The following is a 26992-nucleotide window of genomic DNA, read 5'->3' on the forward strand; positions in this document are numbered from 1 at the left end:
CATGATTTGGAAAGGCACACACCTGTCAATATAAGGTCCCACTGTTGACAGTGCCTGTCAGAGCAAAAACCAAGCCATGAGGTCAAAGGAATTGTCCTTAGAGCTCCAACAAAGGATTGTGTCGAGGCACAGATCTGGGGAAGGGTACCTAAACATTTCTGCAGCATTGAAGGTCCCCAAGAACACAGTTGCCTCAATCATTCTTAAATGGAATAAGTTTGAACCATCAAGACACTTCCTACAGGTGGCCGCCCGACCAAACTGAGCAATCGGGGGAGAAGGGCCTTGGTTAGGGAGGTGACCAAGAACCCGATGATCACTCTGACAGAGATCTAGTGTTCCTCTGTGGAGATGGGAGAACCTGCCAAAAGGACAACAATCTCTGCAGCACTCCACCAATCAGGCCTTTATGGTAGAGTGGCCAGACGGAAGCCACTCCTCAGTAAAAGGCACATGACAGTCCGCTTGGAGTTTGCCAAAAGGCACCTAAAGACTCTCAGACCATGCAAAACAAGATTCTCTGGTCTGATGAAACCAAGATTGAACTCTTTGGCCTGAATGCTAAGCGTCACGTCTGGAGGAAACCTGGCACCATCTCTACGGTGAAGCATAGTGGTGGCAGCATCATGCTATGGGGATGTTTTTCAGCGGCAGGGACTTGGAGACTAGTCAGGATCGAGGGAAAGATTAACAGAGCAAAGTACAGAGAGATCCTTAATGAAAACCTGCTCCAGAGTGCTCAGGACCACACACTGGGGGCGAAGGTTCACCTTCCAACAGGACAACTAACCTAAGCACACAGCCAAGACAATACAGGAGTGGCTTCGGAACAAGTCTCTGAATGTCCTTGAGTGGCCCAGCCAGAGCCCGGACTTGAACCTGATCAAACATTTCTGGAGAGTCCTGAAAATAGCTGTGCAGCAATGCTCCCCATCCAACCTGACAGAGCTTGAGAGGATCTGCAGAGAAGAATGGGAGAAACTCCCCAAATACAGGTGTGCCAAGCTTGTAGAGTCATACTCAAGAAGCCTCAAAGCTGTAATCGCTGCCAAAGGTGCTTCAACAAGGTACTGAGTAAAGGGTCTGAATACTTATCTAAATATGATATTTCAGTTTAAATTTTTAATAATTAGCAAAAATGTCTAAAAACGTGTTTTTGCTTTGTCATTATGGGGTGTTGTCTGTAGATCAATGAGGGGGGGGGGGGGGGGGGGGGAATATTTTATACATTTTACAATAAGGCTGTAACCTAATAAAATGTGGAAAAGGTCAAGGGGTCTGAATACTTCCCGAAGGCACTGTAGGTACCATTGACTTGTATTGGATTTGTGCCACAAATGCTAAAAGGTTAGCATTTTAAATAGTGGCCAACAAAACCAAAGCATGGGTTGTTGCCATACACTTGTCAATAGACTGCTTACATGGCAAGGAAACCAATGTAATTTCATAATGTGGGGGAACTATCCCTTTAACGTTGGGGGATAATAGCAGGAACAGCATCATCTAGTGGTCAGAACCTGGTAATATCAGGATTTGGGATGAGACATATTCCGGACAATTGTATGTCTCTAAATGTTGTCTATCACTAGCAGCACCATATCACCAAGTAAAATTCTGAGTGTATGTGAATGTACTTGGCGAATAAAGGTGATTCTGATTCTTAATGGGAAAGTAATCCAAAACTAACAAAGTAATCAGATTGCGTTACTTGAGTTTGGGTAATCCAAAAGTTACATTACTGATTACAACCTCAGGGGTTTGTGGTATATGGCCAAAGCATCATGCCTAAGAACAGCCCTTAGCCATGGTATATTGGCCATATACCACACCCCCTCCGTGCCTTATTGCTTAAATATACCATGGATGTCAGCCAATCAGCATTCAGGGCTCAAACCACCCAGATTATAATATGGACTAGGCTACTTTATATAAATAGAATTGTTATGGTGTATTATGCCTTGTTATGTGACAATTCTACACACAATAACATCTGTTTTCCTTATTGTTTCTCTCACTGACATCAAACTTGCATTGCAGACGTCACATGCTAAATAGTGTCTGGCATGATTTAGGATTCTTAGAACATGTTTTGGTATTAAACTTGTGTGAAAAGACCATGCCCAACACCGCAACGCCCCTTTGAAAATGAACGACATTACCATCACTTTACCTCTTTTCAATCACAACCTAATAACGGTTAACAAATTCAAAACAACATAACCTCGGCACGGTGTTTTATTTTCGTTAGCCTTTTTGTCAATCGAGAAGCTTTGCGTTGGAGCGAATCAATTCTGGAACTAGGATACATATATCACCATACCGCGCTCTCCTTCTCTCCCTTTCAAGTGTTATCACGTGCGTGAGCTAAATTCTACAATCAGTGTAGGGTTGCACAAACAGATTTAGGTTCCAAACTGTTTAATTTCTCAGCGAGAATGTTGTGAAAACTCGGTCTGATAGAGGTCAAATATTGAGATAATTGGAACTGTGATGATGACAAGAGGCGGGAAGAAGAACTTTTGAGAAATACCTTCTTCTATGACCTTTAATAACCGGTGGCTTTACTGCCTTCATCCATATGAGAAGTTTCCCCTGAGCTCGAGACATCTGCCGCGCACTTTGCGCTGTCCAAACTCTCTGCCACCGGGAATATTACGCGCGTTTTTGTCATAGGTTGTTGTATTACCACATTGGGAAATATAGGGCGATTGTTTCATGGTAGACTTGGTAAGTGACTCAACATTTTTTTTCTCCTACACAAGTGTTTGATAGCTTTTGTAGTGACGCTTACTTATACTGAGCATCACAGCTGGACTAGACCGAAGCTGTCAGATAGGTCGACCAGGAAGACAAATATATTTTAGTTAGCGTTTATTTATTTAGGCTACTTGCAGTCTGAGTGTTTTTTGAATTCAGTGTTTGGAAAGCTATGACTCGTACCCATCACAAGTCATGTAATTTGAGCTTTTTATGCATCAAAGATTCACAGTGAATTTAAGTGAGGAACCTGCCTACCTACACTGTAACAGAAAACTATAATTTATACAGTAATTTGAGGTATTATCAACAGTAAAACAAATCTGATTTTTCACAGCAGCATACTGTAAATGATGGTGCATTGTGGGAGATTGCTGTATTTCGAATGGTACTGTAATTCCACACCACCGAATACAGTGCCCTACCATATATGGCAGCAGGTAGCCTAGTGGTTAGAGCGTTTGGCTCATTAACATATTTTGAGGTGTGCTTTGTAAGACTATTTGTTGCACTCCTGGATGAGGATGCTGCAACAATTTAACTCTTATGTATTTAAAGTGTTTCATCAATTCAAAATGTACAGTGCCTTCAGAAAGTATTCACACCCTTAGAATTTTTTTTAATTGTGATTTTTTTTGGGGGGGGTCAATGATCCACACCAAATATTCTGTCATTTCAAAGTGGAAAAAAAATGCTAACATTTGTAAAAATGTTATTAAAAATAAAACACTAATATATTGCTTACATAAGTATTCAATGCATGTTAGAATCACCTTTGGCAGCAATTACAGCTGTGAGTCTTACTGGATAAATCTCTAAACTTTGCACACCTAGATTGTACAATATTTGCAATTTTTTAAAATATTCTTCAAGCTCTGTCAAGTTGGTTGTTGATCATTGCTAAACAGCCATTTTCAAGTATTGCCATAGATTTTCAAGCCACTTTAAGTCAAAACTGGTGTCAGTTAACATTGGCGCCGGAGGGGATGGCCACCATTTTATGGGCTCCTGACCAATTGTGCTATTTGGTGTGTTAATTTTTTGGGGGGCACTGTTTTGAACTTTTTTGGTACATAATGTTTCCGCCACTGTTTACTATGACTGAAAGTAGGTTTTGGACATCAGAACAGTGATTACTCACTTAGAATTGGACAATGATTTTTTTCTTTAATGAGTCTGATGCGAAGGATGTACTCAAATCCCCGTCAATCGTATGAAGAGCTGACTGCGTCGGGGAGTGGATTATTCGCCTTTACCTTCGTTCTACTGACAAACGTGCCATCACTGGAGAATAAACTGGATGAGCTCATTTGAGACTATGGAGACCACTATATGTTTGGGCATAATTTCTCATAATCTCAATCTTCTTCTTTCCCAATTGCTCTTCAAACTATTCTGCTGTCCAAAATGTTCAGTTTGTAAAATCGGTATTACGAACCTGTTACATAACCGGCACCGGTAGAGCTGTTGCTGAGACTTCTAAATTATGCGTTCGGAAGAGTTTAAATACAGTAGTTTATGGTAATGGCCAGGGCTGCCCTGACATTACAGCTCAGCAAATTCCCCAGTGTTAAATCAACACTGACATTGGTAAATGTCTGTACGAGTCCACACTTTACAGTGTTAATAAATTAACACTGAGCTTTGTGCTGTTACACTTTCTCAGTTAGAGAATTAACACTGTTAGTGTAAAGCAATAACACCTCAATATGTATTTTTAACAGTAGGAAGTGAATATAGTTTGCATTAATGGAGGTACATTATGTGGTATTTTTAACTGTTACATGAAGAGGTCCGTCCGTACCTCTTGGCAAGATCACTAGTTTTGGATTAAGGACGTTACAATAATATTTATAAATCTTTAATGCCAAAAGCTGTTATGTTAGCATTTACAAAGACTTTAGGACTGGCGGTGGACATGCTTTAAACTTTCAATTAACATAACCATAGACCACTTAAACTGGTACAACATTTCCATTTGCAGGTGGCTAAAATTGAAAGCCACACCCCCACTAAACCACGCTTCCAATATAATTTTCCAGTGTGCCTTGCCTTTGAGTGAACTGTGCATTTCAGGTAAAATTACAACCCAATGTTTATATCACAGGACAAATTAGCTAGCAACACCAAATTAATATAATTGGCTCAGAGTTTGTTTGGATATTTGAGACTGCGTGTCCTTATCGTGTCTGGTGTCAACATGCGCGCGACGGAGCACGCTTTCGTCTGGTTTGGTCAGCGTGTTAGGCCATCCAACTGTTGGTATTTTTATTCTCCCACAACCTGCATTCAGAATGACTTAAGTTTAGAGACATTGTGATGAGACTACCTAAAACATTGAAACTGGAACAACTGTTTCAGTAATGGGAGCAATAAATCTATCTGATTGGATTAGTTTAGAAAAATGTGATATCTTTGTGTAGCATAAGATTAATCCAATCAATCAATCAATCACTGTAAATGCAAAAACCGAGATACTAAAAAAAATCCCAAAAATGTGTAGCTGCAGTATAGCATGCTGGAAAATCTGATGATGGGCTTGGTTTTGATGAGACCGTTTTTCTCTCCACAGAGTAAAATGGACACAATCACACTCTCACACTCAACACTAGTTATTAACACCAACACTGGAGTTATTTTACACTACTGTAAAATAACACTCTTACAGTTCATTTAACTCCTGAATCAACACTAGAAATGTTACTGAAAAAACAACACTAGGTAACACTGGCCAATTTGCTGTGGGCAAATGCACACAAAGTCGTTGCCATGTCCATGCTTGTACAAGGAAGACCTATAACAGCATAAAAAAAATATATATATATAATGGAAAGATTTATGAGCACATGTTGTGCCCTACACGTTGTACTTACATCTTTTTGGTTTACATAGCAGGTTTGTTCATTTGCAGGAAAAAATCAATAGGTGGTCAATGTGATTATTTCCCAAGGAGAGTAATAATGACAGCTAGGCTACTGATTAATCCCCGTACCAGTTACAGTGAAGAAAATAAGTAACCGCAGCATTTCTGTTCTGGTTTCTCAAATATGATTAAAGAATTTAGGCTACTAATCCTGTTTAATTCTGATTCCTTTGTCGATAAGGGATTAATCCGCAGCATTTTATCCTGACTCAGTGTTATGCATGTAGAGATCCAGGCGGAAATATTGTCAAAAAGGTCAGAGTTCCTATAACTCAATGAGATCTCATTCAACGGGAATCAGACTTAATGTATCATATCACCACAACACTGTGGCTCTACTAAATTGGTGAATATAATAAGCTCATCCTTGGAGACAGGAACTGCCCATCTGGTAAAGCAGTCATGAGCTCCAGTCTATGGAGGTCTGTAGTTAGTCAGATAGAGATTGGATTGGAGGGTAGCTGTAACAGGTTACCATGGTGTGAATCAATTTATGTTTGTCTCTATGATCTTCCTCCTTTGAGAATGACCTTCCAGGCTAGCCAGCATTGCACTCGTGGTGTGCTGGCGTCTCTTCTCCCTCCTGCTCAACAAGTAGAATATTGTTTTTCTTTATTAAAGCCCTGCTGGAAAGATTTAATTTCATGACTAACCTGAGTAATTCACTCAATGTGGGCCATGGCTTCAAATACAGACTGTTTATCCAGGTCTGTATCAGGACCTGTAAGTAAGCACTGTAGGCCTTACCAGTGAATTAGTTTTCTTATCGGCTGTTGTTATTGTGTTAATGTTTTGTTCTCTAGGTGAGTCAGAGAGAGAGAGAAGCCTTTTGCAATCAACACTAGGCTCTGATCGCCTGCTGAGTGACACCCTGCAGCTACTTACCCTGCTGTATGCAGCATAGCGCTCTCACGTGACTAATGGGGAGGTCTCGCTCTCGCTCCCCGGCCCCTTGTCAATTTTCATCAGCTAATGTAAATATCAGATAATGACCATGTTACATCCCAGATAATGGACAAGATAATGAGATAATGATAGAAAGCCTTATTTGATTTAATTAAGGATGCAAAATGTGTGGTATTTGGTCACAGAGTGAGGTGGGATGGCTGTAGTGACCCAACAGTAATTGGTTCAGTCTTTCAGCATTGTGCTTTTCCTCTGAGGTAGTGTGGGTTATTACTTGGTTCACTCTAATTAGGGATTCAAGCAGTGAAGCTGGGTGAAACATTACTGTATTTGTTGCGTTGATTATAAACTCCCTTCTTCTGATGAATTTGTGAATAAAAAGCAAATTCCTGTGAGATCGTCAGACCCAGGAGGTTGCAACCTTGCATGATGGTTAAAGGGTCACACACCCTCTCATGCAATGCCAGGCCAATTGGCCACATGGTGGTGTTATAACAAGCATTTTAAAATGCATACTTTGAAAGCTCATGCCCCTCAACCCGTTTGAGCTAGACTCCTGAAATTATGTACATAGGTCCCTCTACTCACAAATAACAAATTTGCCCAGAAGGTCCGCCATGAAGAATTTTCCGCCATTTGGAATTTGATTAAAAACACTTAAAACGCTACTCCTCTGGCACCGAATGACCAATCTACATTCAGCTTGACACATGGCATCTATGGACCAAGGTCTCACAACGCATGTGTTCCCAGGCTAGCATCTCAAACAACATGGCAGGTACTGACCAATAAACATTCAAGTGGGTGTGACCTTACACATACATGCATATAAATCAGACATGGTTATTCGTATTGAAATAACAACGTGATACACATGTACCCAACACTGTCAAGACTCAACATATGCAAGAACAATCTGATCCACCATATATTTATATCTCTTGATTTGTTTGACAAAGTCATGGAATTTGGCACACATTTTTGGCACACATGCTCAGCGATGTGAGTCTGTAGAGTTTGGTTCTGTTTGGCCTCATGGTGGTGTTGTTGGCTTAAAACGCCTATGTTGTTTGGATTCGGCGCACGTGACAAAAACTTTGATTTGATTTGTTTGGACTATAGTCTTGGAATATATTGTTGCTGATCGGTCAAGCGGTTCTCGAGTAGAAGACTAAATGGTCCAAAATATATCAAAAGCATATTAGATGATCTTGCTTGATTTTGAGTTCTGTTATTTGGGAAACGTGGTAAGAAGTACAGAAGTACAGTACATGACCATTCTCCTGGCATCCGCCAAACCCAGCTTAGTCCGTTGGACTGCCAGATGGTTAAGTATTATTCATCACTCCAGAGAACATGTTTCCACTGCTCCAGAGTCCAATGGCGGCAAGCTTTACACCACTCCAGCCAACGCTTGGCATTGCACATGAGAATCTTGTGTGAGGCTGCTCGGCCATGGAAACCCATTTCATGAAGCTCCTGATGAACAGTTATTGTGCTGACATTGCTTCCAGTTTGGAACTCGGTAGTGAGTGTAGCAATGAGGACAGATGATTTTTACTCTTTGTGAGCTTGTGTGGCCTACCACTTTGCGGTTGACCTGCTCCTAGACGTTTCCACTTCACAATAACAGCACTTACAGTTGCCCGGGGTAGCTCTAGCAGGGCAGAAATTTGACGAACTGACTTGTTGGAAAGGTGGCATCCCATGACGGTGCAATGTTGAAAGTCACTGAGTAAGGCCATTCTACTGCCAAATGTTTGTCTATGGAGATTGCATGGCTGTGTGCTCAATGTTATACACCTGTCAGCAACGGGTGTGACTGAAATAGCTGAATCCACTAATTTGAAGGGGTGCCCACATACTTTTGTATGTGTGTGTGTATGTATATATATATATATATATATATATATATATATATATATATATATATATATATATATATATATATATATATATATATATATATATATATATACACACACACACACACACACACACACACAGTGGGGAGAACAAGTATTTGATACACTGCCGATTTTGCAGGTTTTCCTACTTACAAAGCATGTAAAGGTCTGTAATTTTTTTTATCATAGGTACACTTCAACTGTGAGAGACGGAATCTAAAACAAAAATCCAGAAAATCACATTGTATGATTTTTAAGTAATTAATTTGCATTTTGTTGCATGACATAAGTATTTGATACATCAGAAAAGCAGAACTTAATATTTGGTACAGAAACGTTTGAGATGCTTCTTACTGAGCCACTCCTTAGTTGCCCTGGCTGTGTGTTTCAGGTCGTTGTCATTCTTGAAGATCCAGCCACGACCCATCTTCAATGCTCTTACTGAGGGAAGGAGGTTGTTGGCCAAGATCTCGCGATACATGGCCCCATCCATCCTCCCCTCAATACGGTGCAGTCGTCCTGTCCCCTTTGCAGAAAAGCATCCCCAAATATATATATATATATATATATATATATATATATTTTTTTAACATTTTATTTAACTAGGCAAGTCAGTTAAGAACAAATTCTTATTTTCAATGACGGCTTAGGAACAGTGGGTTAACTGCCTGTTCAGGGGCAGAACGACAGATTTGTACCTTGTCAGCTCGGGGGTTTGAACTTGCAACCTTCCGGTTACTAGTTCAATGCTCTAACCACTAGGCTACCCTGCCAAATGATGTCTCCACCTCCATGCTTCACGGTTGGGATGGTGTTCTTGTGGTTGTACTCATCCTTCTTCTTCCTCCAAACACGGCGAGTGGAGTTTAGTCCAAAAAGCTCTATTTTTGTCTGATCGGACCACATGACCTTCTCCCATTCCTCCTCTGGATCATCCAGATGGTCATTGACAAACTTCAGACGGGCCTGGACATGCGCTGACTTGAGCAGGGGGACCTTGCGTGCGCTGCAGGATTTTAATCAATGACGGCGTAGTGTGTTACTAATGGTTTTCTTTGAGACTGTGGTCCCAGCTCTCTTCAGGTCATTGACCAGGTCCTGCCGTGTAGTTCTGGGCTGATCCCTCACCTTCCTCATGATCATTGATACCCCACGAGGTGAGATCTTGCATGGAGCCCCAGACCGAGGGTGATTGACCGTCATCTTGAACTTCTTCCATTTTCTAATAATTGCGCCAACAGTTGTTGCCTATTCACCAAGCTGCTTGCCTATTGTCCTGTAGCCCATCCAAGCCTTGTGCAGGTCTACAATTTTACCCCTGATGTCCTTACACAGCTCTCTGGTCTTGGCCATTGTGGAGAGGTTGGAGTCTGTTTGATTGAGTGTGTGGACAGGTGTCTTTTATACAGGTAACAAGTTCAAACAGGTGCAGTTAATACAGGTAATGAGTGGAGAACAGGAGGGCTTCTTAAAGAAAAACTAACAGGTCTGTGAGAGCCGGAATTTTTACTGGTTGGTGAGTGATCAAATACTTATGTCATGCAATAAAATGCAAATTAATTACTTAAAAATCATACAATGTGATTTTCTGGATTTTTGTTTTAGATTCCGTCTCTCACAGTTGAAGTGTACCTATGATAAAAATTACAGACCTCTACATGCTTTGTAAGTAGGATACACTGCCGATTTTGCAGGTTATCAAATACTTGTTCTCCCCACTGTATATTGTAGCTCATCCAAGAATGATGTGTCCAATTTGTTCTGATGGTTACACTGCAGGGCCAAAGCTTGATCCCCAGCATGGCTGCTTGCAGCTACAGTATATTTCTATCTGGATTGGATCATTTGAGTGTGATGAGGGGAAGCTATTTACTATTCATAAGGTTGTAGGCTGCCTGAGAGACAGGGAAGGAGGGGAGAGTGTGGGAGAGAGAAAGAGGGGGAAATGGATGAGATAAAGAGAGTGTCTGCGTGAGTGAGTGAGTGTTAGAGAGAGATCGAGAGAGAGAGAGAGAGAGGTGGGTGGGTGCTCTGGACAGGTTGCGTCTAGATCACATAGTTATCTCATGTATAAGGCTCTTTGGTTGAATGAATGATTCATCAATACATTCCTGGAAGTAGGAGCAAGATTCTAGGACTTAGGCAGTCTCCCCTTTTAGATTTTTTTGTTGTTGTTGCCCAAAGTGTGTCAAATCTCAATATATAGTCTTAATCTATGATATGCTACTAAAACCATTTGTTTTTCTAATAAAATACTGTTTTATTTATTTATTGCCCGTGGACTGCAGTCCTAAAAACTCTTCAAATTAATTTAATCCACTGGCCTTCCTAGCCTTTGGACTGGAGCAATACTGCTGCAAACACACATATTTTCTGGATAGGAAGAGATCTGGGTCACATGCTTGAATTATCTATTTGCAGGGTTGCATGCATCAATGCCAAGAAATTTCATTAGGGGAACTTTGCCCAAGGAAAACGAGAGCCATCTGTGTAGGATGGAGCCGGTGGCCAAGGAGAGAGGGACAACAGAGAACGGAGGCAGCTCCTCTACGAGGGAGCAACGTTCCTCCTGCTCCAGCCTCAAGGTACGATCAGAATCTCTAGGCCTCCCTCTGCTGTGCTTTGATTCTCTTTGCCTCTGACTTTCTCTGACTCGCTTAAGGGCTCTATTCAATCCGTATTACGGAAGTTCAGTGTTACAGCACGATTTAAATATAAAGGCCATGTTCCCGCATCAGCCGAGACTGCATTCATGTCGGCGCAATTGGAAATATCCTTTACATTTTAATCACGCAATTGGTACCACTTCAGCCATACAGATTGAATGGAGTCCTATCTCTCCTCTACTCTCTGCCTCCTTCCCCCTCTCCACCTCTCCTCTCTGCATGCCTCCTCTCCTGTTAAGGTTAGCATTTAGTGGGGGGGTAAAGCTGATCCTATAGGGCAACTTCTACATGGAACTTTCTCTAGGTATACTATATCTATTGTGGCAGGAAGAGCAGCCACACTGAACTCTGTCACCTGACAAGGGATGTTCCAGCTCATTTGACCAAGTGAGTCAGTGAGACCATGTGTGGATGTTACATGTTTCTCCTACCCTGTTAGCTAACCATGTTGTTTAATGTCATTAGGCCTCGATAGCCTTTCTTTCCGATTTGGGATGGGACTTTTCCATGGCATGCAGAACCAGGTGAAAAAGAGAGGGGTTGCACGAGTTTAAGGACCAGACATCGAAATGGTTTTGGGGGGGGGGGACTCTGGAAAGGTTGGCTTGTAGACAACAGGCCATAGTATTTAGCCTGCTGTAGTGATGCAATCCCCAAAACAAGCACTCCAAATTAGTCAGACCCTGGACAGGAAGTGAGTTGTTCTGGACTGCAGGTGCTGAATGGTTGGCAATATATTTGAGGTAGTACAGCATATGGACGAGATGCCCACGGAATGACCCAACCTTAGACCCCAGAAGAGCAACCAGAAGCAACTTTGGCAAGGGAAAAAAACTTGGCTGGTTGGGTAGGAGTCTGTGCTTGAGGTAGATGGTGTCTGTGAAAGGAGGCAGGGACTATAAAATAGTGCTTGAGTTAATGCATGTTCTGAGAGGTGAGCATGTTGTGTGCTCTCCTGATGTTGATGTCAGAGCGGATGTAGGAATGAGAGGCTTGAGAGGACCAGCGTGCGAGGAGTTGTATGGTCTGGAATGCTATGTCGAAGTTGCCATGGATGCAGCTCCGACATGGAAGGATAAGTCCTGAGAATTGATCGGCAGGATAGCCATACAGTGATAGTATTTGTCTCAGATGGGAATGGAACCAGATTTGGTGATGAACAGTGAATCGGACGGAGAGGCATGTTGAGAATGTCTGAGCTGTTGGAAGTAAGTAAGTGAGTGGTTGGTAAGGGCTGAGGTTAGATGTTAGCCGGATCAGGTACACTGTTGTGGTTCTGTCAAAATGATTGGTTTATTGTGTTTGATGTTAAAGGTATATTTGTCAAGGACGGGGATGTCTGACATGCTGAGAAGGGATGTAGGTAGAAAATGTAGTATGTAAACTCCTAACGTCGCAGGAAGTGAAAAATAAACCCTCAATCCCAGCGTAGAGAGACTGCGAAAGAAAGTAACTTAATCTCAGCATCTGGATGCAGTCAGACAGGATGTCAATGGTGATTGGCTGGTGATGAGGGCGGGCGGTGGCCGGCACCTGAATAATTGAACAGAGGCAATTGGTTCACATCTAGTAGAGGGTCTCAGCTGGTAAAACCGGGGGCCGAATCGCTGCAAGATCAGTTGGCACGCAACTGGCTGAGATGTGGGAGTTCATGGCGGGAAAGTGAGGCACTGCTGGGGCCACTGTGGTGGCGGTGAGCACAAAACTGGCTGAGTAAGTGGGAATGTGAGGGTGTTGGGGGAGGAGACACTGTGGTGGTGGCAGAGAGCAGGTTGTGTCGGATGCCAAGTCACGGGACCAGTGGTGAAGAGAAGTTGTCATGGGCAGAGGGGGTGAGCCACCACTGGAGTGCTGAAGGCAAACTTAGTAACCAGGTCGTTGGAGCATGGGGGATGATTGCTTTCCCTTCTCCACAGAGGAGGAAGCCAAGGCCGAGCATTGTCCAGAGGAAGGAAGAGGGGGTGGAGGGGAGCAGAGACAGTGTGCAGAATGTCTCAGGGGCCTCTGGTGTCGGGGCAGACGGAATACCGGCAGGGTGGGATGAACAACCACGGAGATCGCTAGCGATGGACACCTGTGGTGAAGAGGCGCCCGTAGACCTGTCAAGAGTCCCCGAGTATGTGCTGACATATCACTGCAGGAGCCTGCAGGCAGTGGCAATCAAAAGCAGGCAATGGCATTCGTAGATTGTAGCGCCACCAAAACGAACGGCCAGATCCATGACCATGGAGTAGTGATCCAAATCCTAGCGGCGAGAAGGGTGAGCTGAGCAGATGACGCCTTTGTAATTACAAGAAGGCCAGGGAGGCAGCCAGAGGGACCTTAAGTGGGGAGTCGTCGGCAGAGAGTGGGTGAGCCTTTGCTGGAGCAGCATTCATTGGGCTGAACGGACCTTAGCTGAGGAGAGGTCCTCACTTGCAGAGAGAGGGGGAGAGACGCTGCTGCGGTCACGTGGCAGGCGGGACCTTGTAGGCTCTACTGGCGAAGTGAGTAAAAGACTGGATGCAAATTTAATTGAAGTGTTGGGTGGAGGAAGAACCAGGTCTGCCGTCAAGAGGGAAGGGAGAGCAAGAGGGCAGGGCTGGGCTGCGGACAGCAGTGAAAACTGGAACATTGAGGCAATCGGCTCACTGAACTGAGAGGTCACAGCTGTGAGGAATAGGGGCAAATGCCACAGCTGGAGGAGCAGGAGCAGAAGGCACATATAGCTGGCTGAGCAGTTGTCGCTGGCAAAGAAGGTGAGGCACTGCAAGGGTAGCGGTCACAGAACGAGTGGGACCAGAGGCGAAGATGGAGTTTGTCACGGTGGAGAGGGAGCGTGTGTCACTGTGGGAGAAACAGTCATGCGCTGGCTGGTCCTGAGGTGGAGAGAGGTCGTCACTGGCAGAGAGAGGGGGTGAGCCACTGCTGTAGCAGTGGAAAAGGGGCCAGCTCAACCTGAGAGGGGGAGAGCTAATAGTGGCTGTAGCCGGGAGACCAGAGCGGTCGGCAGTGTAGACTGGAACCGTGAGACAGTCTGTTCACTAACTGGGACAGCATCGCAGCTGGGATGTCCAGGCGCCAAACCACTGTGGTGGCGGTGAGCACAAAACTGGCTGAGTAGGTGGGAATGTGAGGTTGTTGGGGGAGGAGACACTGTGGTGGTGGCAGAGAGCAGGTTGTGTCAGATGCCAAGTCATAATCTGACGCTGGGAGAGAAGCCAGGTCCGGAGCTGGTTTAGGGGCTTAGGTCGAAGTCTTTGAGGCCTGATCTGAGGCTTGGAAGCCTAGTTGGTGATCTTGGGGATGTCATTATGGTGCGTGGCGTCATCATGTGGTAGCAACATGGGTGGAGGTGGTTGTGGGGGCACGAGGGAGAAAGCAACATAAGTCCGAACAATCATGGTTGGACGGACACCATGCAATAACTTTTCTAGAGTGAGAAGGCCGGTCTGCACGATGATAAGATGTGGCCAATATGGTGAATTTGCAACGAACTGTTGCAATATGATACTGTGTGGCCTGCCGTCACATGGACTGTGGCGCAATAAAGATTGGCAAGCAGCTTTTATCAATTACTCTTAAGGTGAATGGAAATTAAGAATGTATACAATTGAAAATGAATTACTGTACCAGCGATGATTGAATAGCCAGGACTCAGAATCAGGGATTCTGAACACGGAACCCAAACCGGCTGCGCACGTGCGCCATCGTGCATAAATGTATTTTGTCCCCCCACACCAAACGCGATCACGACACGCAGGTTAAAATATCAAAACAAACTCTGACAGGTCGAAAAGCATTAAACATTTATGGCAATTTAGCTAGATAGCTTGCACTTGCTAGCTTATTTGTCCTATTTAGATAGCTTGTTGTTGCTAGCTAATTTGTTCTGGGATATAAACATAGAGTTATTTTACCAGAAGGTCCTCTACTCCGACAATTAATCCACACATAAAACGGTCAACCGAATCAGTTCTAGTCATCTATCCTCATTCTAGGCTTTTTCTTCTTTGAACTTATATGGTGATTGGCATCAAAACCTTCATAGTATTACCACAACGACCAACAACACAGTTTGTCTTTCAATCACCCACGTGGGTATAACCAATGAGGAGATGGCACGTGGGTGTCTCCTTCTATAAACCAATGAGGAGATGGGTGAGGCAGGACTTGCACCGCGATCTGCGTCACAAATAGAACTGACTTCTACTTTAGCCCTTGGCAACGCAGACACTCGTTGACGAGCACAAGCAGGGTGGATGCAATAATTGAATAATATAGATTTCTAAATGTATTTTGCAACGCTCGTGCAGACGACGCGAGTGGTGTAGTCAGGGTATTAGGGATAGCCCCCTTTTTTTCAATTTTTGCCTTTTTTTCTCTAGCACCATCTGTAATTCTGATGGTGTCCACAAGAGAGCAGCAGTGTATGTGCAACATTTCAGACTGATAACTTGAAGTATGAGCAAGCTACATGACATTTAGTGTGAAGTCACCCAGGTACATTTGGGCAAATCGTGAAGGACACATTCACATTGAAATTACATTTGTCTACAAGAATATCGTCAAATCTGTATACTTGGACTTTGATTTAGCTTTTACAGTATTAGTAGCCATATTGTAAGTTCAACATTTGCAAAACATACAGTTTTCATAACTTCATAACTCTCCATATTCTTGCCATTTTTGTCCAAAAGGAAAAGGCTTGCTGTTGCACAAGGTTAGCAGCAAAATTGTGCGACAGATACGGGATTTCTCCGTTTAGTGCTTATTTGACAAAGTTACAGTCAATCAAGTGAAGACTGCCCACATCACCGGCACGCCATGAAAGCATCGCTTTCTGAACAACTTTGGTGTCCTGTAGGATATACTACACTCCTAATTATATAGGGAAGTCTGGTTACGTTCTAGGATCTCTGAGGAATAAATACAGACGTAATTTGACTGGTCGAAACAACGTTTAGGGTTATATTTTCACAGATTCCTTTCTTTGCAAATTGAACGCGTGGAAATACAAAATCGATCGTGCATGCCATTTGGAACTTTTTAAGATATTACATTTTTATCTAACAAAACGACACTTCATGTTATCTCTGGGACCCTTTGGAAGATAAATCAGAGCAAGATTTCAGAATATAAGTACACATTTCACCTTTAGAGGTGAATTTACCAAACCTATCGTGGTGAAAAAAGTGTTTTGTTAGGAGCTCTCCTCAAACAATAGCATGGCATTTTTTCGCAGTAATAGCTTTTGTAAATTGGACAGTGCCGTTATATTAACAAGAATGTAAGCTTTCAGTGATACACCCCTGGCGGGGTGTATCACCGCCTGGTATGGCAACTGCACCGCCCTCAACCGTAAGGCTATCCAGAGGGTAGTGAGGTCTGCACAACGCATCACCGGGGGTAAACTACCTGCCCTCCAGGACACCTACACCACCCGATGCTACAGGAAGGCCATAAAGATCATCAAGGACATCAACCACCCGAGCCACTGCCTGTTCACCCCGCTGTCATCCAGAAGGCGAGGTCAGTACAGGTGCATCAAAGCTGGGACCGAGAGACTGAAAAACAGCTTCTATCTCAAGGCCATCAGACTGTTAAACAGCCACCACTAACATTGAGTGGCTGCTGCCAACACACTGTCAATGACACTGACTCAACTCCAGCCACTTTAATAATGGGAATTGATGGGAAATTATGTAAATATATCACTAGCCACTTTAAACAATGCTACCTTATATAATGTTACTTACCCTACATTATTCATCTCATATGTATATACTGTACTCTATATCATCGACTGCATCCCTATGTAATACATGTATCACTAGCCACTTTAACTATGCCACTTTGTTTACATACTCATCTCATATGTTATACTGTACTCGATATCATCTACTGTATCTTGCCTATGCTGCTTTGTACCATCACTCATTCATATATCCTTATGTACATATTCCTTATCCCCTTACACTGTGTATAAGACAGTAGTTTTTTTGGAATTGTTAGTTAGATTACTTGTTCGTTATTACTGCATTGTCGGAACTAGAAGCACAAGCATTTCGCTACACTCGCATTAACATCTGCTAACCATGTGTATGTGACAAATAAAATTTGATTTGATTTGAGACACTTATATATACCAACATTTGTTGTTTCTCTAAAATCTGCGATCGTGACACTCGGCGCTGCATGATTACAACTGTCCCGTTGACGGGACGCCTATCCCTACCAACAATGCAGTTAAGAAAATAGAGTTAAGAAATGTTTGACTAAATAAAATAAAAAATAAAAAAGTAACACAATAAAATAACAATAACGAGGCTATATAGAGTGGGTGCCGAGTCAATGTGCGGGGCTACAGGTTAGTCAAGGTAGTTTGTACATGTAGGTAGGGGTAAAGTGACTCTGCATAGATAAAACAGCAAGTAGCAGCAGTGTAAAAACAAAAACAAAGGAGTGGGGGGGTCAATGCAAATAGTCCAGCTGGCCATTTGATTAATTGTTCAGCAGTCTTATGGCTAGAAGCTGTTAAGGAGCCTATTGGACCTAGATTTTGCACTTTTTAAAATGTAACCTTTAATTAACTAGGCAAGTCAGTTAAAAACATTCTTATTTACAACTACAGCCTCGGAACAGTGGGTTAACTGCCTTCTTCATGGGCAGAATGACAGATTTTTACCTTGTCAGCTTGGGGATTCGATCCAGCAACCTTTCGGTTACTGGCCTAGTGCTCTAACCACTAGGCTACCTGCCTTACTGCTTGCCGTGCGGTAGCAGCGAGAGCAGCCTTTTTCCTTTTTTAATAATAATAATTGGTTACTTTTTACCCCTTTTTCTCCCCAAATTCATGATATCCAATTGGTAGTTACAGTCTTGTCCCATCGCTGCAACTCCCATACGGACTCAGAAGAGGCGATGGTCAAGAGCCATGTCCTCCGAAACACGACCCTGCCAAGGCACACTGCTTCTTGACACACTGCTAGCTTAATCCAGAAGCCAGCCGCACCAATGTGTCGGAGGAAACACCGTACAGCTGCCGACCGAAGTCAGCGTGCATGCGCCCGGCCGCCACAAGGAGTCCCTAGAGCGCAATGGGACAAGGACAATCCAGCTGGCCAAACCCTTACTAACCCGAATGACCCTGCGAATTGGGTCTAGCGTTTCTGGGATGATGGTGTTGATGTGAGCAATGACCAGCCTTATAAAGCACTTCATGGCTACCGAGTACTACGGGGGGTAGTCATCTAGGCAGGTTACCTTCGCTTTCTTGGGCACAGTGGTCTGCTGGAAACATGTAGATATTACAGACTCGGTCAGGGAGAGGTTGAAAATGTCCATGAAGATATTTGCCAGTTGGTCCGCGCATGGTCTGAGTGCACATCCTGGTAATTCGTCTCTTGGCATTCTCTCAACCAGCTTCATAAGCTAGTCACCTGGAATGCATTTCAAGTAACAGGTGCGCCTTGTTAAAAGTCCATTTGTAGATTTTCTTTCCTTCTTAATGCGTTTGAGTCAATCAGTCGTGTTGTGACAAGGTAGGGGTGGTAAACAGAAGATAGCCCTATTTGGTAAAAGACAAAGTCCATATTATGGCAAGAACAGCTCAAATAAGCAAATAGAAACGACAGTCAATCCGGAAAATGTCAAGAACTTTGAACGTTTCTTCAAGTGCAGTCACAGAAACCATCAAGCACTGATAAAACTGGCTCTCATGAGGACCGCCACAGGAAAGGAAGATCCAGAGTTACCTCTGCTGTAGAGGATAAGTTCATTATAGCTACCAGCTTCGGAATTTGCGATCCAAATAAATGCTTCACAGACTTCAAGTAACAGACACATCTCAACATCAACTGTTCAGAGAAGACTGCATGAATCAGGCCGTCATGGTCAAATTCCTGCAAAGAAACCACAACTAAAGGACACCAATAATAAGAAGAGACTTTCTTGGGCCAAGAAACACGAGCAATGGACATTAGACTGGTGGAAATCTGTCCTTTTGGTCTGATAAGTCCAAATGTGAGATTTTTATGTGATTCCCACCGTGAAGCATGGAGGAGGAGGTGTGGGTGTGCTTTGCTGGTGACAATGTCTGTGATATATTTAGATTTCAAGGCACGTTTAACCAGCACGGCTACCACAGAATTTTGCAATGATGCGCCATTCCATCTGGTTTTGCAATGATGCGCCATTCCATCTGGTTATAGTGGGACTATAATTTGTGTTTCAACAGGACAATGGCCCAACGCACCTCCATGCTGTGTAAGGGCTATTTGACCACGAAGGAGAGTGATGTAATGTTGCATCAGATGACCTGGCCTTCACAATCACCTGACCTCCAACAAATTGAGATGAGTTCAACCGCAGAGTGAAGGAAAAGCAGCCCACAAGTGCTCAGCATATGTGGGAAATCCTTCAAGACTGTTGGAAAAGCATTCCAGGTGAAGCTGGTTGAGAGAATGTCAAGTGTGCAAAGCTGTCATCAAGGCAAAGAATCTCAAATATGAAATATATTTTGATTTGTTTAACACTTGTTTGGTTACTACATGATTCCATATCTGTTATTAAATAGTTTTGATGTCTTCACTATTATTCTACAATGTAGAAAATAGTAAATATAAAGAAAAACCCTTGAATGAGTAGGTGTGTCCAAACTTTTGACTGGTACTGTAAGTATTCAGACCTTTTGCTATGAGACAAAACATTTAGCTCTCTTTCTTCAACTTGATTGGAGTCCACCTCTGGTAAATTCAATTGATTGAACAGGATTTGGAAAGGCACACACCTGTCTATAGAAGGTCCCACTGTTGACAGTGCATGTCAGAGCAAAAACCAAGCCATGAGGTCGAAGGAATTGTCTGTAGAATTGCGAGACAGGATTGAGCCGAGGCACAGATCTGGGGAAGGGTACCAAAAAATGTCAGCTGTATTGAAGGTCCCCAAGAACACGGTGGCCTCCATCATTCTTCAATGGAATACGTTTGGAACTCTTCCTAGAGCTGGCTTCCCGGCCAAAATGAGCAATCGGGGGAGAAGGGCCTTGGTCAGTGAGGTGACCAAGAACCCGGTGGTCACTCTGACAGAGCTCTAGTTCCTCTGTGGAGATGGGAGAACCTTGCAGAAAGACAACCATCTCTGCAGCACTCCACCAATCAGGCCTTTATGATAGAGTTGCCAGACGGAAGCCACTCCTCAGTGAAAGGCACATGACAGCCCGCTTGGAGTTTGCCAAAAGGCACTTAAAGACTCTCAGACCTTGAGAAACAAGATTATCTGGTCTAAAGAAACCAAGATTGAACTCTGGCCTGAATGCCAAGCGTGACGTCTGGAGGAAACCTGGTACAATCCCAACTGTGAAGAATGGTATTGGCAGCATCATGCTTTGGGAATGTTTCTCAGCGGCAGGGACTGGAAGACTAATTAGGATCGAGGGAAAGATGAACCGAGGAAAGTACAGAGATCCTTGATGAAAACCTGTTCCAGAGCGCTCAGGACCTCAGACTGGGGTGAAGGTTCACCTTCCAACAGGACAACGACCGTAAGCATACAGCCAAGACAATGCAGTATTGGCTCCTGGACAAGTCTCTGAATGTCCTTCAGAGGCCCAGCCAGAGCCCGGATTTAAATCCAATCAAACATCTCTGGAGAGACTTGAAAGTAGCTGTGCAGCAACACCCCCCCCCCCCCCCCCCCCCCCCCCATCCAATCTGACAGAGCTTGAGAGGATCTGCAGAGAAGAATGGGAGAAACTCCACAAATACAGGTGTCCCAAGCTTGTGGCGTCATTCCCAAGAAGATTCGAGGATGTAATCACCTGCAAAGGTTCTTCAACAAAAGTACTTAGTAAAGGGTCTGAATACTTATGTAAATGTGATATTTCAGTTTTTTTTTATGCATTTGCAAAAATTCTGAAAAACTTGTTTTTGCTTTGTCATTATGGAGTAATGTGTGTAGATTGATGAGAGAGAGAAAAAACAACATTTTAATCAATTTATAATATAAGGTTGTAACGTAACAGACCCAAAAAGTCAATGGGTCTGAATATTTTCCGCATCCACTTGTATATGCATTAAAACAAATTACAAATGGCATTTAATCTTACATTTGATAAAGACATACACAAATAATATAATACTAATAAAACAATAACTTTATTGAAAGAATAAGGATAAGAATAAGGTACATTGTCTTATTCAAACCTGAAAACAAGGTGCAAGTGAAATCATCCTTTCATAACCATAGCATTTTATACAACATTCATCTCAGGGATATTGTCATCAAAATTGAACTGGAATTACAAAATATTATAAGAATAAGGAATACACAAAAATAACAATGAATGTCTTTAACAGTTTCTTCTTACATAAATTCCTCTAGGCCTATAGCCTAATACTCGAAGAGTCAGAATTAAAATCATTCAAGATCGGGGGAAATGACCAGTGACAATCTGAGCTGGGTGAAGACTAGCATACACTTGACTAGTACCTAGCTATGTATGGCATGTATATCTATGCATGTGTCCTGTAAGGGTGTGATTGTCCCTCAGCCCTGTTTTACAACCTCAGTAGCATGTTGTTCAATCTCTCCCAACCCCTGCCTATCCTTGTCACTGTGGAGCTCCGGTGACATGTCTATAGTGTCGTCCTCCTCACAAAGGTCTGAGTGCTGACAGTCCACCACAGTGTCCTGGAGAGAGAGAGGTGAGAGAGAAGAGAGTATTTACAAAAATATATACCTAATTTATGTATAGGCAGGGGTGAAAGTTAGCCCGAATGGTCCAATACGGCGTATCGTCAAAATAAATAGTGCGGGTACACTGTACAGGTAGAACATGAACCTATCACAATAATTAAAACATAGATTAGAAGACAACTGTAGGCTATTACACTATTTGTTATTACTGCATGTCAGTTGCATGAAACATTTGCGAATAGACTTGAAAACTTGTGGAATGCTCTCCAAAATGCGGTGTGGTTTGATGATAAAGAGCCATTTTTGCCAAGGCAGAGATGAGTGGTCGAGCCTGAGACGTGCGCTGACAGCAGTCTACGCATCAATTCAGGTTATAAGACTTGTTTGGGCCTAATGAATGTCATTCATAATGCTTTTTGGTGTTTTGTAAGTGATGTTTCTTTTGCGCTTATCAAATTGCACTGTATAGATGCCAGAATGATTAGCCTAATATTCGGAATAGCCTAATAGTCGGAATAGTAACTTAAGTCTGGACTCTGACTGTAGGCCTCATATGTAGCCTATTATAATATTCACAACTGTAGATTTTAGTGTTACTCACAGTAAATATGATTATTTCTTTCAGCATCTTGAGAGAATGCGAATGCGCACTTAGGGACCTGTTGTGTATCCAAACGTGCAGTTTCTTTCAGCGACATAAAAGCTAACAGTATGCATCCAAGACGAACTGAAATAATATCAGAAACATGTTGGATCGTTTTCACAGCTTTTCATTTTCTAAAAACTGGTCCAAGTGATGTAATTTGGTCCCTAAATGTCCTTGCTCTGTGAGAGAATCAGAAATGAAAGGGGAGACTTTACCGATGTCAACTTGATGATGCATTGATCATTCTATCGATTTATGACATCATTCTGGTGAACAAGGCTTTATGAAGTATTCTAGATGAGCATCAAGCAACATGTATCTAATTATAGACAATTTAACTGACAAATAGCCTACCAAATGTCAGAAATTATAAGCAGAATAATATCTAAATGAGGCGTAAGAATAATTTTTGCTGAGTAATGTGCGCAGGTAGCCTACATGAGCCTTTTGAAGTAATGACAATCCAATGTAAACATCATGACTGGTTGTGTTTATGCCACATTAAAAGGTAGCCTAATACATTGTAAAACTAAAATGACAAATCTTGACTATTAGACCCATTGAAATCTAATTAAATGAATGGGGATTCTAAAGAAGTGCATGCGCAAATAGGAGGTCCCATACCGGGAATAAGTTACATTTACTTTCACCCCCGCCTAATAGTACATAATAATAATAATAATAATACATCATTGACATTTACCTTTCATTTACCTGACATTTACCTTCCAAAAGCTTGGCTGAGAGGCATCAGCATCATGTGGTGGCTTCTCAACTTCCTCCGGCTCCTCCATTTCAATCTCATCCTCTTCGTCCTCGTCTTCCCCAAGTAACGATTACCCTTCAGCACAAAAAAAGGAATCATGAATGGAAGGAAATTGTACAAGGCTTCAGGGTGCAATCTACAGCCAGCAGGCATACTATTTTTAGGAATTGTAGCTAGTACAGATTTTAAAAAAAACAAACATAATATATCTACATATCTAGCTATGGAGCTAGTTAGCGAGCTAATAATTATTGTAGCTACAGTGGGGCAAAGAAAGTATTTAGTCAGCCACCAATTGTGCAAGTTCTCCCACTTAAAAAGACGAGAGGACTGTAATTTTCATCATAGGTACACTTCAACTATGACAGACAAAATGAGAGAGAAAAAAATCCAGAAAATCACATTGTAGGATTTTTTAAAGAATTTATTTGCAAATGATGGTGGAAAATAAGTATTTGGTCACCTACAAACAAGCATGATTTCTGGCTCTCACAGACCTGTAACTTATTCTTTAAGAGGCTCCTCTGTCCTCCACTCGTTACCTGTATTAATGGCACCTGTTTGAACTTGTTATCAGTATAAAAGCCACCTGTCCACAACCTCAAACAGTCACACTCCAAACTCCATTATGGCCAAGACCAAAGAGCTGTCAAAGGACACCAGAAACAAAATTGTAGCCCTGCACCAGGCTGGGAAGACTGAATCTGCAATAGGTAAGCAGCTTGGTTTGAAGAAATCAACTGTGGGAGCAATTATTAGCAAATGGAAGACATACAAGACCACTGATAATCTCCCTCGATCTGGGGCTCGAAGGAAGATCTCAACCCGTGGGGTCAAAATGATCACAAGTGAGCAACGGTAAGCAAAAATCTCAGAACCACATGGGGGGACCTAGTGAATGACCTGCAGAGAGCTGGGACCAAAGTAACAAAGCCTACCGTCAGTAACACACTACGCCGCCAGGGATTCAAATCTGCAGTGCCAGACGTGTCCCCCTGCTTAAGCCAGTGCATGTCCAGGCCCATCTGAAGTTTGCTAGAGAGCATTTGGATGATCCAGAAGAAGATTGGGAGAATGTCATATGGTCAGATGACACCAAAATATAACTTTTTGGTAAAAACTCAACTCGTGTTTGGAGGACAAAGAATGCTGAGTTGCATCCAAAGAACACCATACCTACTGTGAAGCATGGGGGTGGAAACATCATGCTTTGGGGCTGTTTTTCTGCAAAGGGACCAGGACAACTGATCCGTGTAAAGGAAAGAATGAATGGGGCCATGTATCGTGAGATTTTGAGTGAAAACCTCCTTCCATCAGCAAGGGCATTGAAGATGAAACGTGGCTGGGTCTTTCAGCATGACAATAATCCCAAACACACCGCCCGGGCAACGAAGGAGGGGCTTCGTAAAAGCATTTCAAGGTCCTGGAGTGGCCAGATCTCAACCCCATAGAAAATCTTTGGAGGGAGTTGAAAGTCCGTTTTGCCCAGCAACAGACCCAAAACATCACTGCTCTAGAGGAGATCTGCATGGAGGAATGGGCCAAAATACCAGCAACAGTGTGTTGAAGGAGGAGCCTCTTAAAGAAGAAGTTACAGGTCTGTGAGAGCCAGAAATCTTGCTTGTTTGTAGGTGACCAAATACTTATTTTCCACCATAATTTGAAAATAAATTCATAAAAAATCCTACAATGTGATTTTCTGGATTTTTTTTCCTCATTTTGTCTGTCATGGTTGAAATGTATCTATGATGAAAATTACAGGCCTCTCATCTTTTTAAGTGGGAGAACTTGCACAATTGGTGGCTGACTAAATACTTTTTTGCCCCCCTGTATATGGGAATCATAAATGTTACTGGTAAAATAGCAATCATGCAGCAGCCCTCTCTTTTGCCTGGCTAGCTAGCCATTGTAACGACCCTGGGTTTATAAGCGCGGAAATCGACTCTGCCGCTCGAGCATGCTTTTGCAGCACAGTCGATAGCATGCCGGACCTCGGGCTAGAAGGTGGAGGGTTCGAGACCTGCTACCCGCTGTTTCATTACATTGGTGTCAGAAGTGGGATCGGACCTTGCATCCACGACAGTGCGTGTGCTTGGCCGGTGAGCGCGTTCCTGTAAGACGTAGAGTTGCAAGCTAGCTCGAGGACGCGCTCTTTGAAAGGAGGGAGTAGTGTAACGACCCTGGGTTTATAAGCGTGAAAATCGACTCTGCCGCTCGAGCATGCTTTTGCGGCACAGTCAATAGCGTGCCGGACCTCGGGCTAGAAGTTTGAGGGTTCGAGACCTGCTCCCTGCTGTTTCAGGGGGAGGAATATACAAGGCAGTGAATATAACCCCCCAAAATGATCTTGGGAGCTGATGTGGTCGGAATTTGATGATGAGGTATTCCAGATGGGGTATTCCTGTACATTGCCACAATCACACCATGTTGTTCATCATGAGACATACTCCTCCACCTCTGTGTTTCCCGGAAAGTTCCTTCTTCCTGTCCCCACGATGAACGGAGAACCCCGCTGACTGTATGGACGGGGACAATATATCCGGAGAGAGCCAATGTAGTGGTCCATATCCCAAGGATATTAGTTCAGTTCTACCCTCTCGGGTGATGAATTTCTGTTGTTTTCTCCTGAAGCACTCTGGAAAGTGTGTCAGTCAATCCAATACCTGCCAACGAACGTTGTTGCCATAGTGAAACAGGAAAAGTGACTGATGTTGCTCTCTCAACAGAGCACATTAGGAACAAGTCAGATGGTTCTTTCTGGATCTCTTTCAATTCCTTTGATAAAAACTGCCATTTTGATAGGCAAGCTGAGGGAATGGGCCTGGGGAAATGTTGGAGCCACTCTCAAATTCATAGACACAGTGGATGCAAAGGCTGACCGTCCATAGCCGTGTACAAAATCTGTCTTGCCTATTACTATTACTAAAACTGCATACTGTGTACTTATCATACTACATACAATTTAGAACATACTGTTTAGTAAAAATGTATGGAGTAGGCAACAAATACTAATATATTAGACTCTTATTAGTGCTGGGGACAATAAAAGGCTACTCTAAAATGTGCAGTTTTGTCACACAACAGAATGCGACAGATGTCTCAGGAATGTACGCCAGAGAATTGAATGTTAATTTCTCTACCATAAGCCACCTCCAATGTCATTTTAGAGAATTTAGCAGTATGTCCAACCGGCCTCACAACCGCAGACCACGTGTATGGCATTGTGTGGGTGGGTGGTTTTCTGATGTCAATGTTGTGAACAGAGTGCGCCATTGTGGTGGTGTGGGGTTATGGTATGGGCAGGCATAAGCTACGGATCAAGTTCGAGTCATGAGTCCCTATGGCTGAAGTCCTGGTCCAAGTGTTCAAGTCTGAGCCACTGGGTCCACATGAACTCAAAATAAAGTTATTTACCCAGTCAGATATAGCGTAGTGGACAGAAAAAATGTAGCAGGGTAGCCTAGTGGTTCGAGCATTGGACTAGTAACCGGAAGGTTGCATGTTCAAATCCCCGAGCTGACAAGGTACAAATCTGTCGTTCTGCCCCTGAACAGGCAGTTAACCCACTGTTCCTAGGCTGTCATTGAAAATAAGAATTTGTTCTTAACTGACTTGCCTAGTTAAATAAAGGTAAAATAAAACAATTATGGGTCATGTCTTTTGAACAGTAGCCTAGAGGGCTAGAATCAAGCCATTTTCTCTCAGGAAAAGAGGGAGACTACATTTGGCTACAGAACCTGTATA

At 43.0% G+C, this 26992-nt stretch overlaps 1 protein-coding gene across 2 annotated transcripts in view; it reads left to right on the top strand.

Annotated features, from left to right (window-relative positions):
* The first annotated feature begins 2169 nt into the window (after positions 1-2169).
* LOC109896314 (solute carrier organic anion transporter family member 1C1) overlaps positions 2170-26992 on the top strand; it is a 68770-nt gene continuing 43947 nt past the window's right edge. For both annotated transcript variants that reach the window (XM_031831877.1, XM_031831879.1), the window contains exons 1-2: positions 2170-2727; positions 10915-11078. In XM_031831877.1, coding sequence (XP_031687737.1) covers positions 10929-11078 — 150 coding nt within the window. In that variant the 5' untranslated portion in view covers positions 2170-2727; positions 10915-10928. The remainder of the gene's footprint in view (positions 2728-10914; positions 11079-26992) is intronic.

The sequence above is a fragment of the Oncorhynchus kisutch genome, linkage group LG9 (assembly GCF_002021735.2).
Source record: "Oncorhynchus kisutch isolate 150728-3 linkage group LG9, Okis_V2, whole genome shotgun sequence".
In the NCBI taxonomy this organism is placed as follows: Eukaryota; Metazoa; Chordata; class Actinopteri; order Salmoniformes; family Salmonidae; genus Oncorhynchus; species Oncorhynchus kisutch.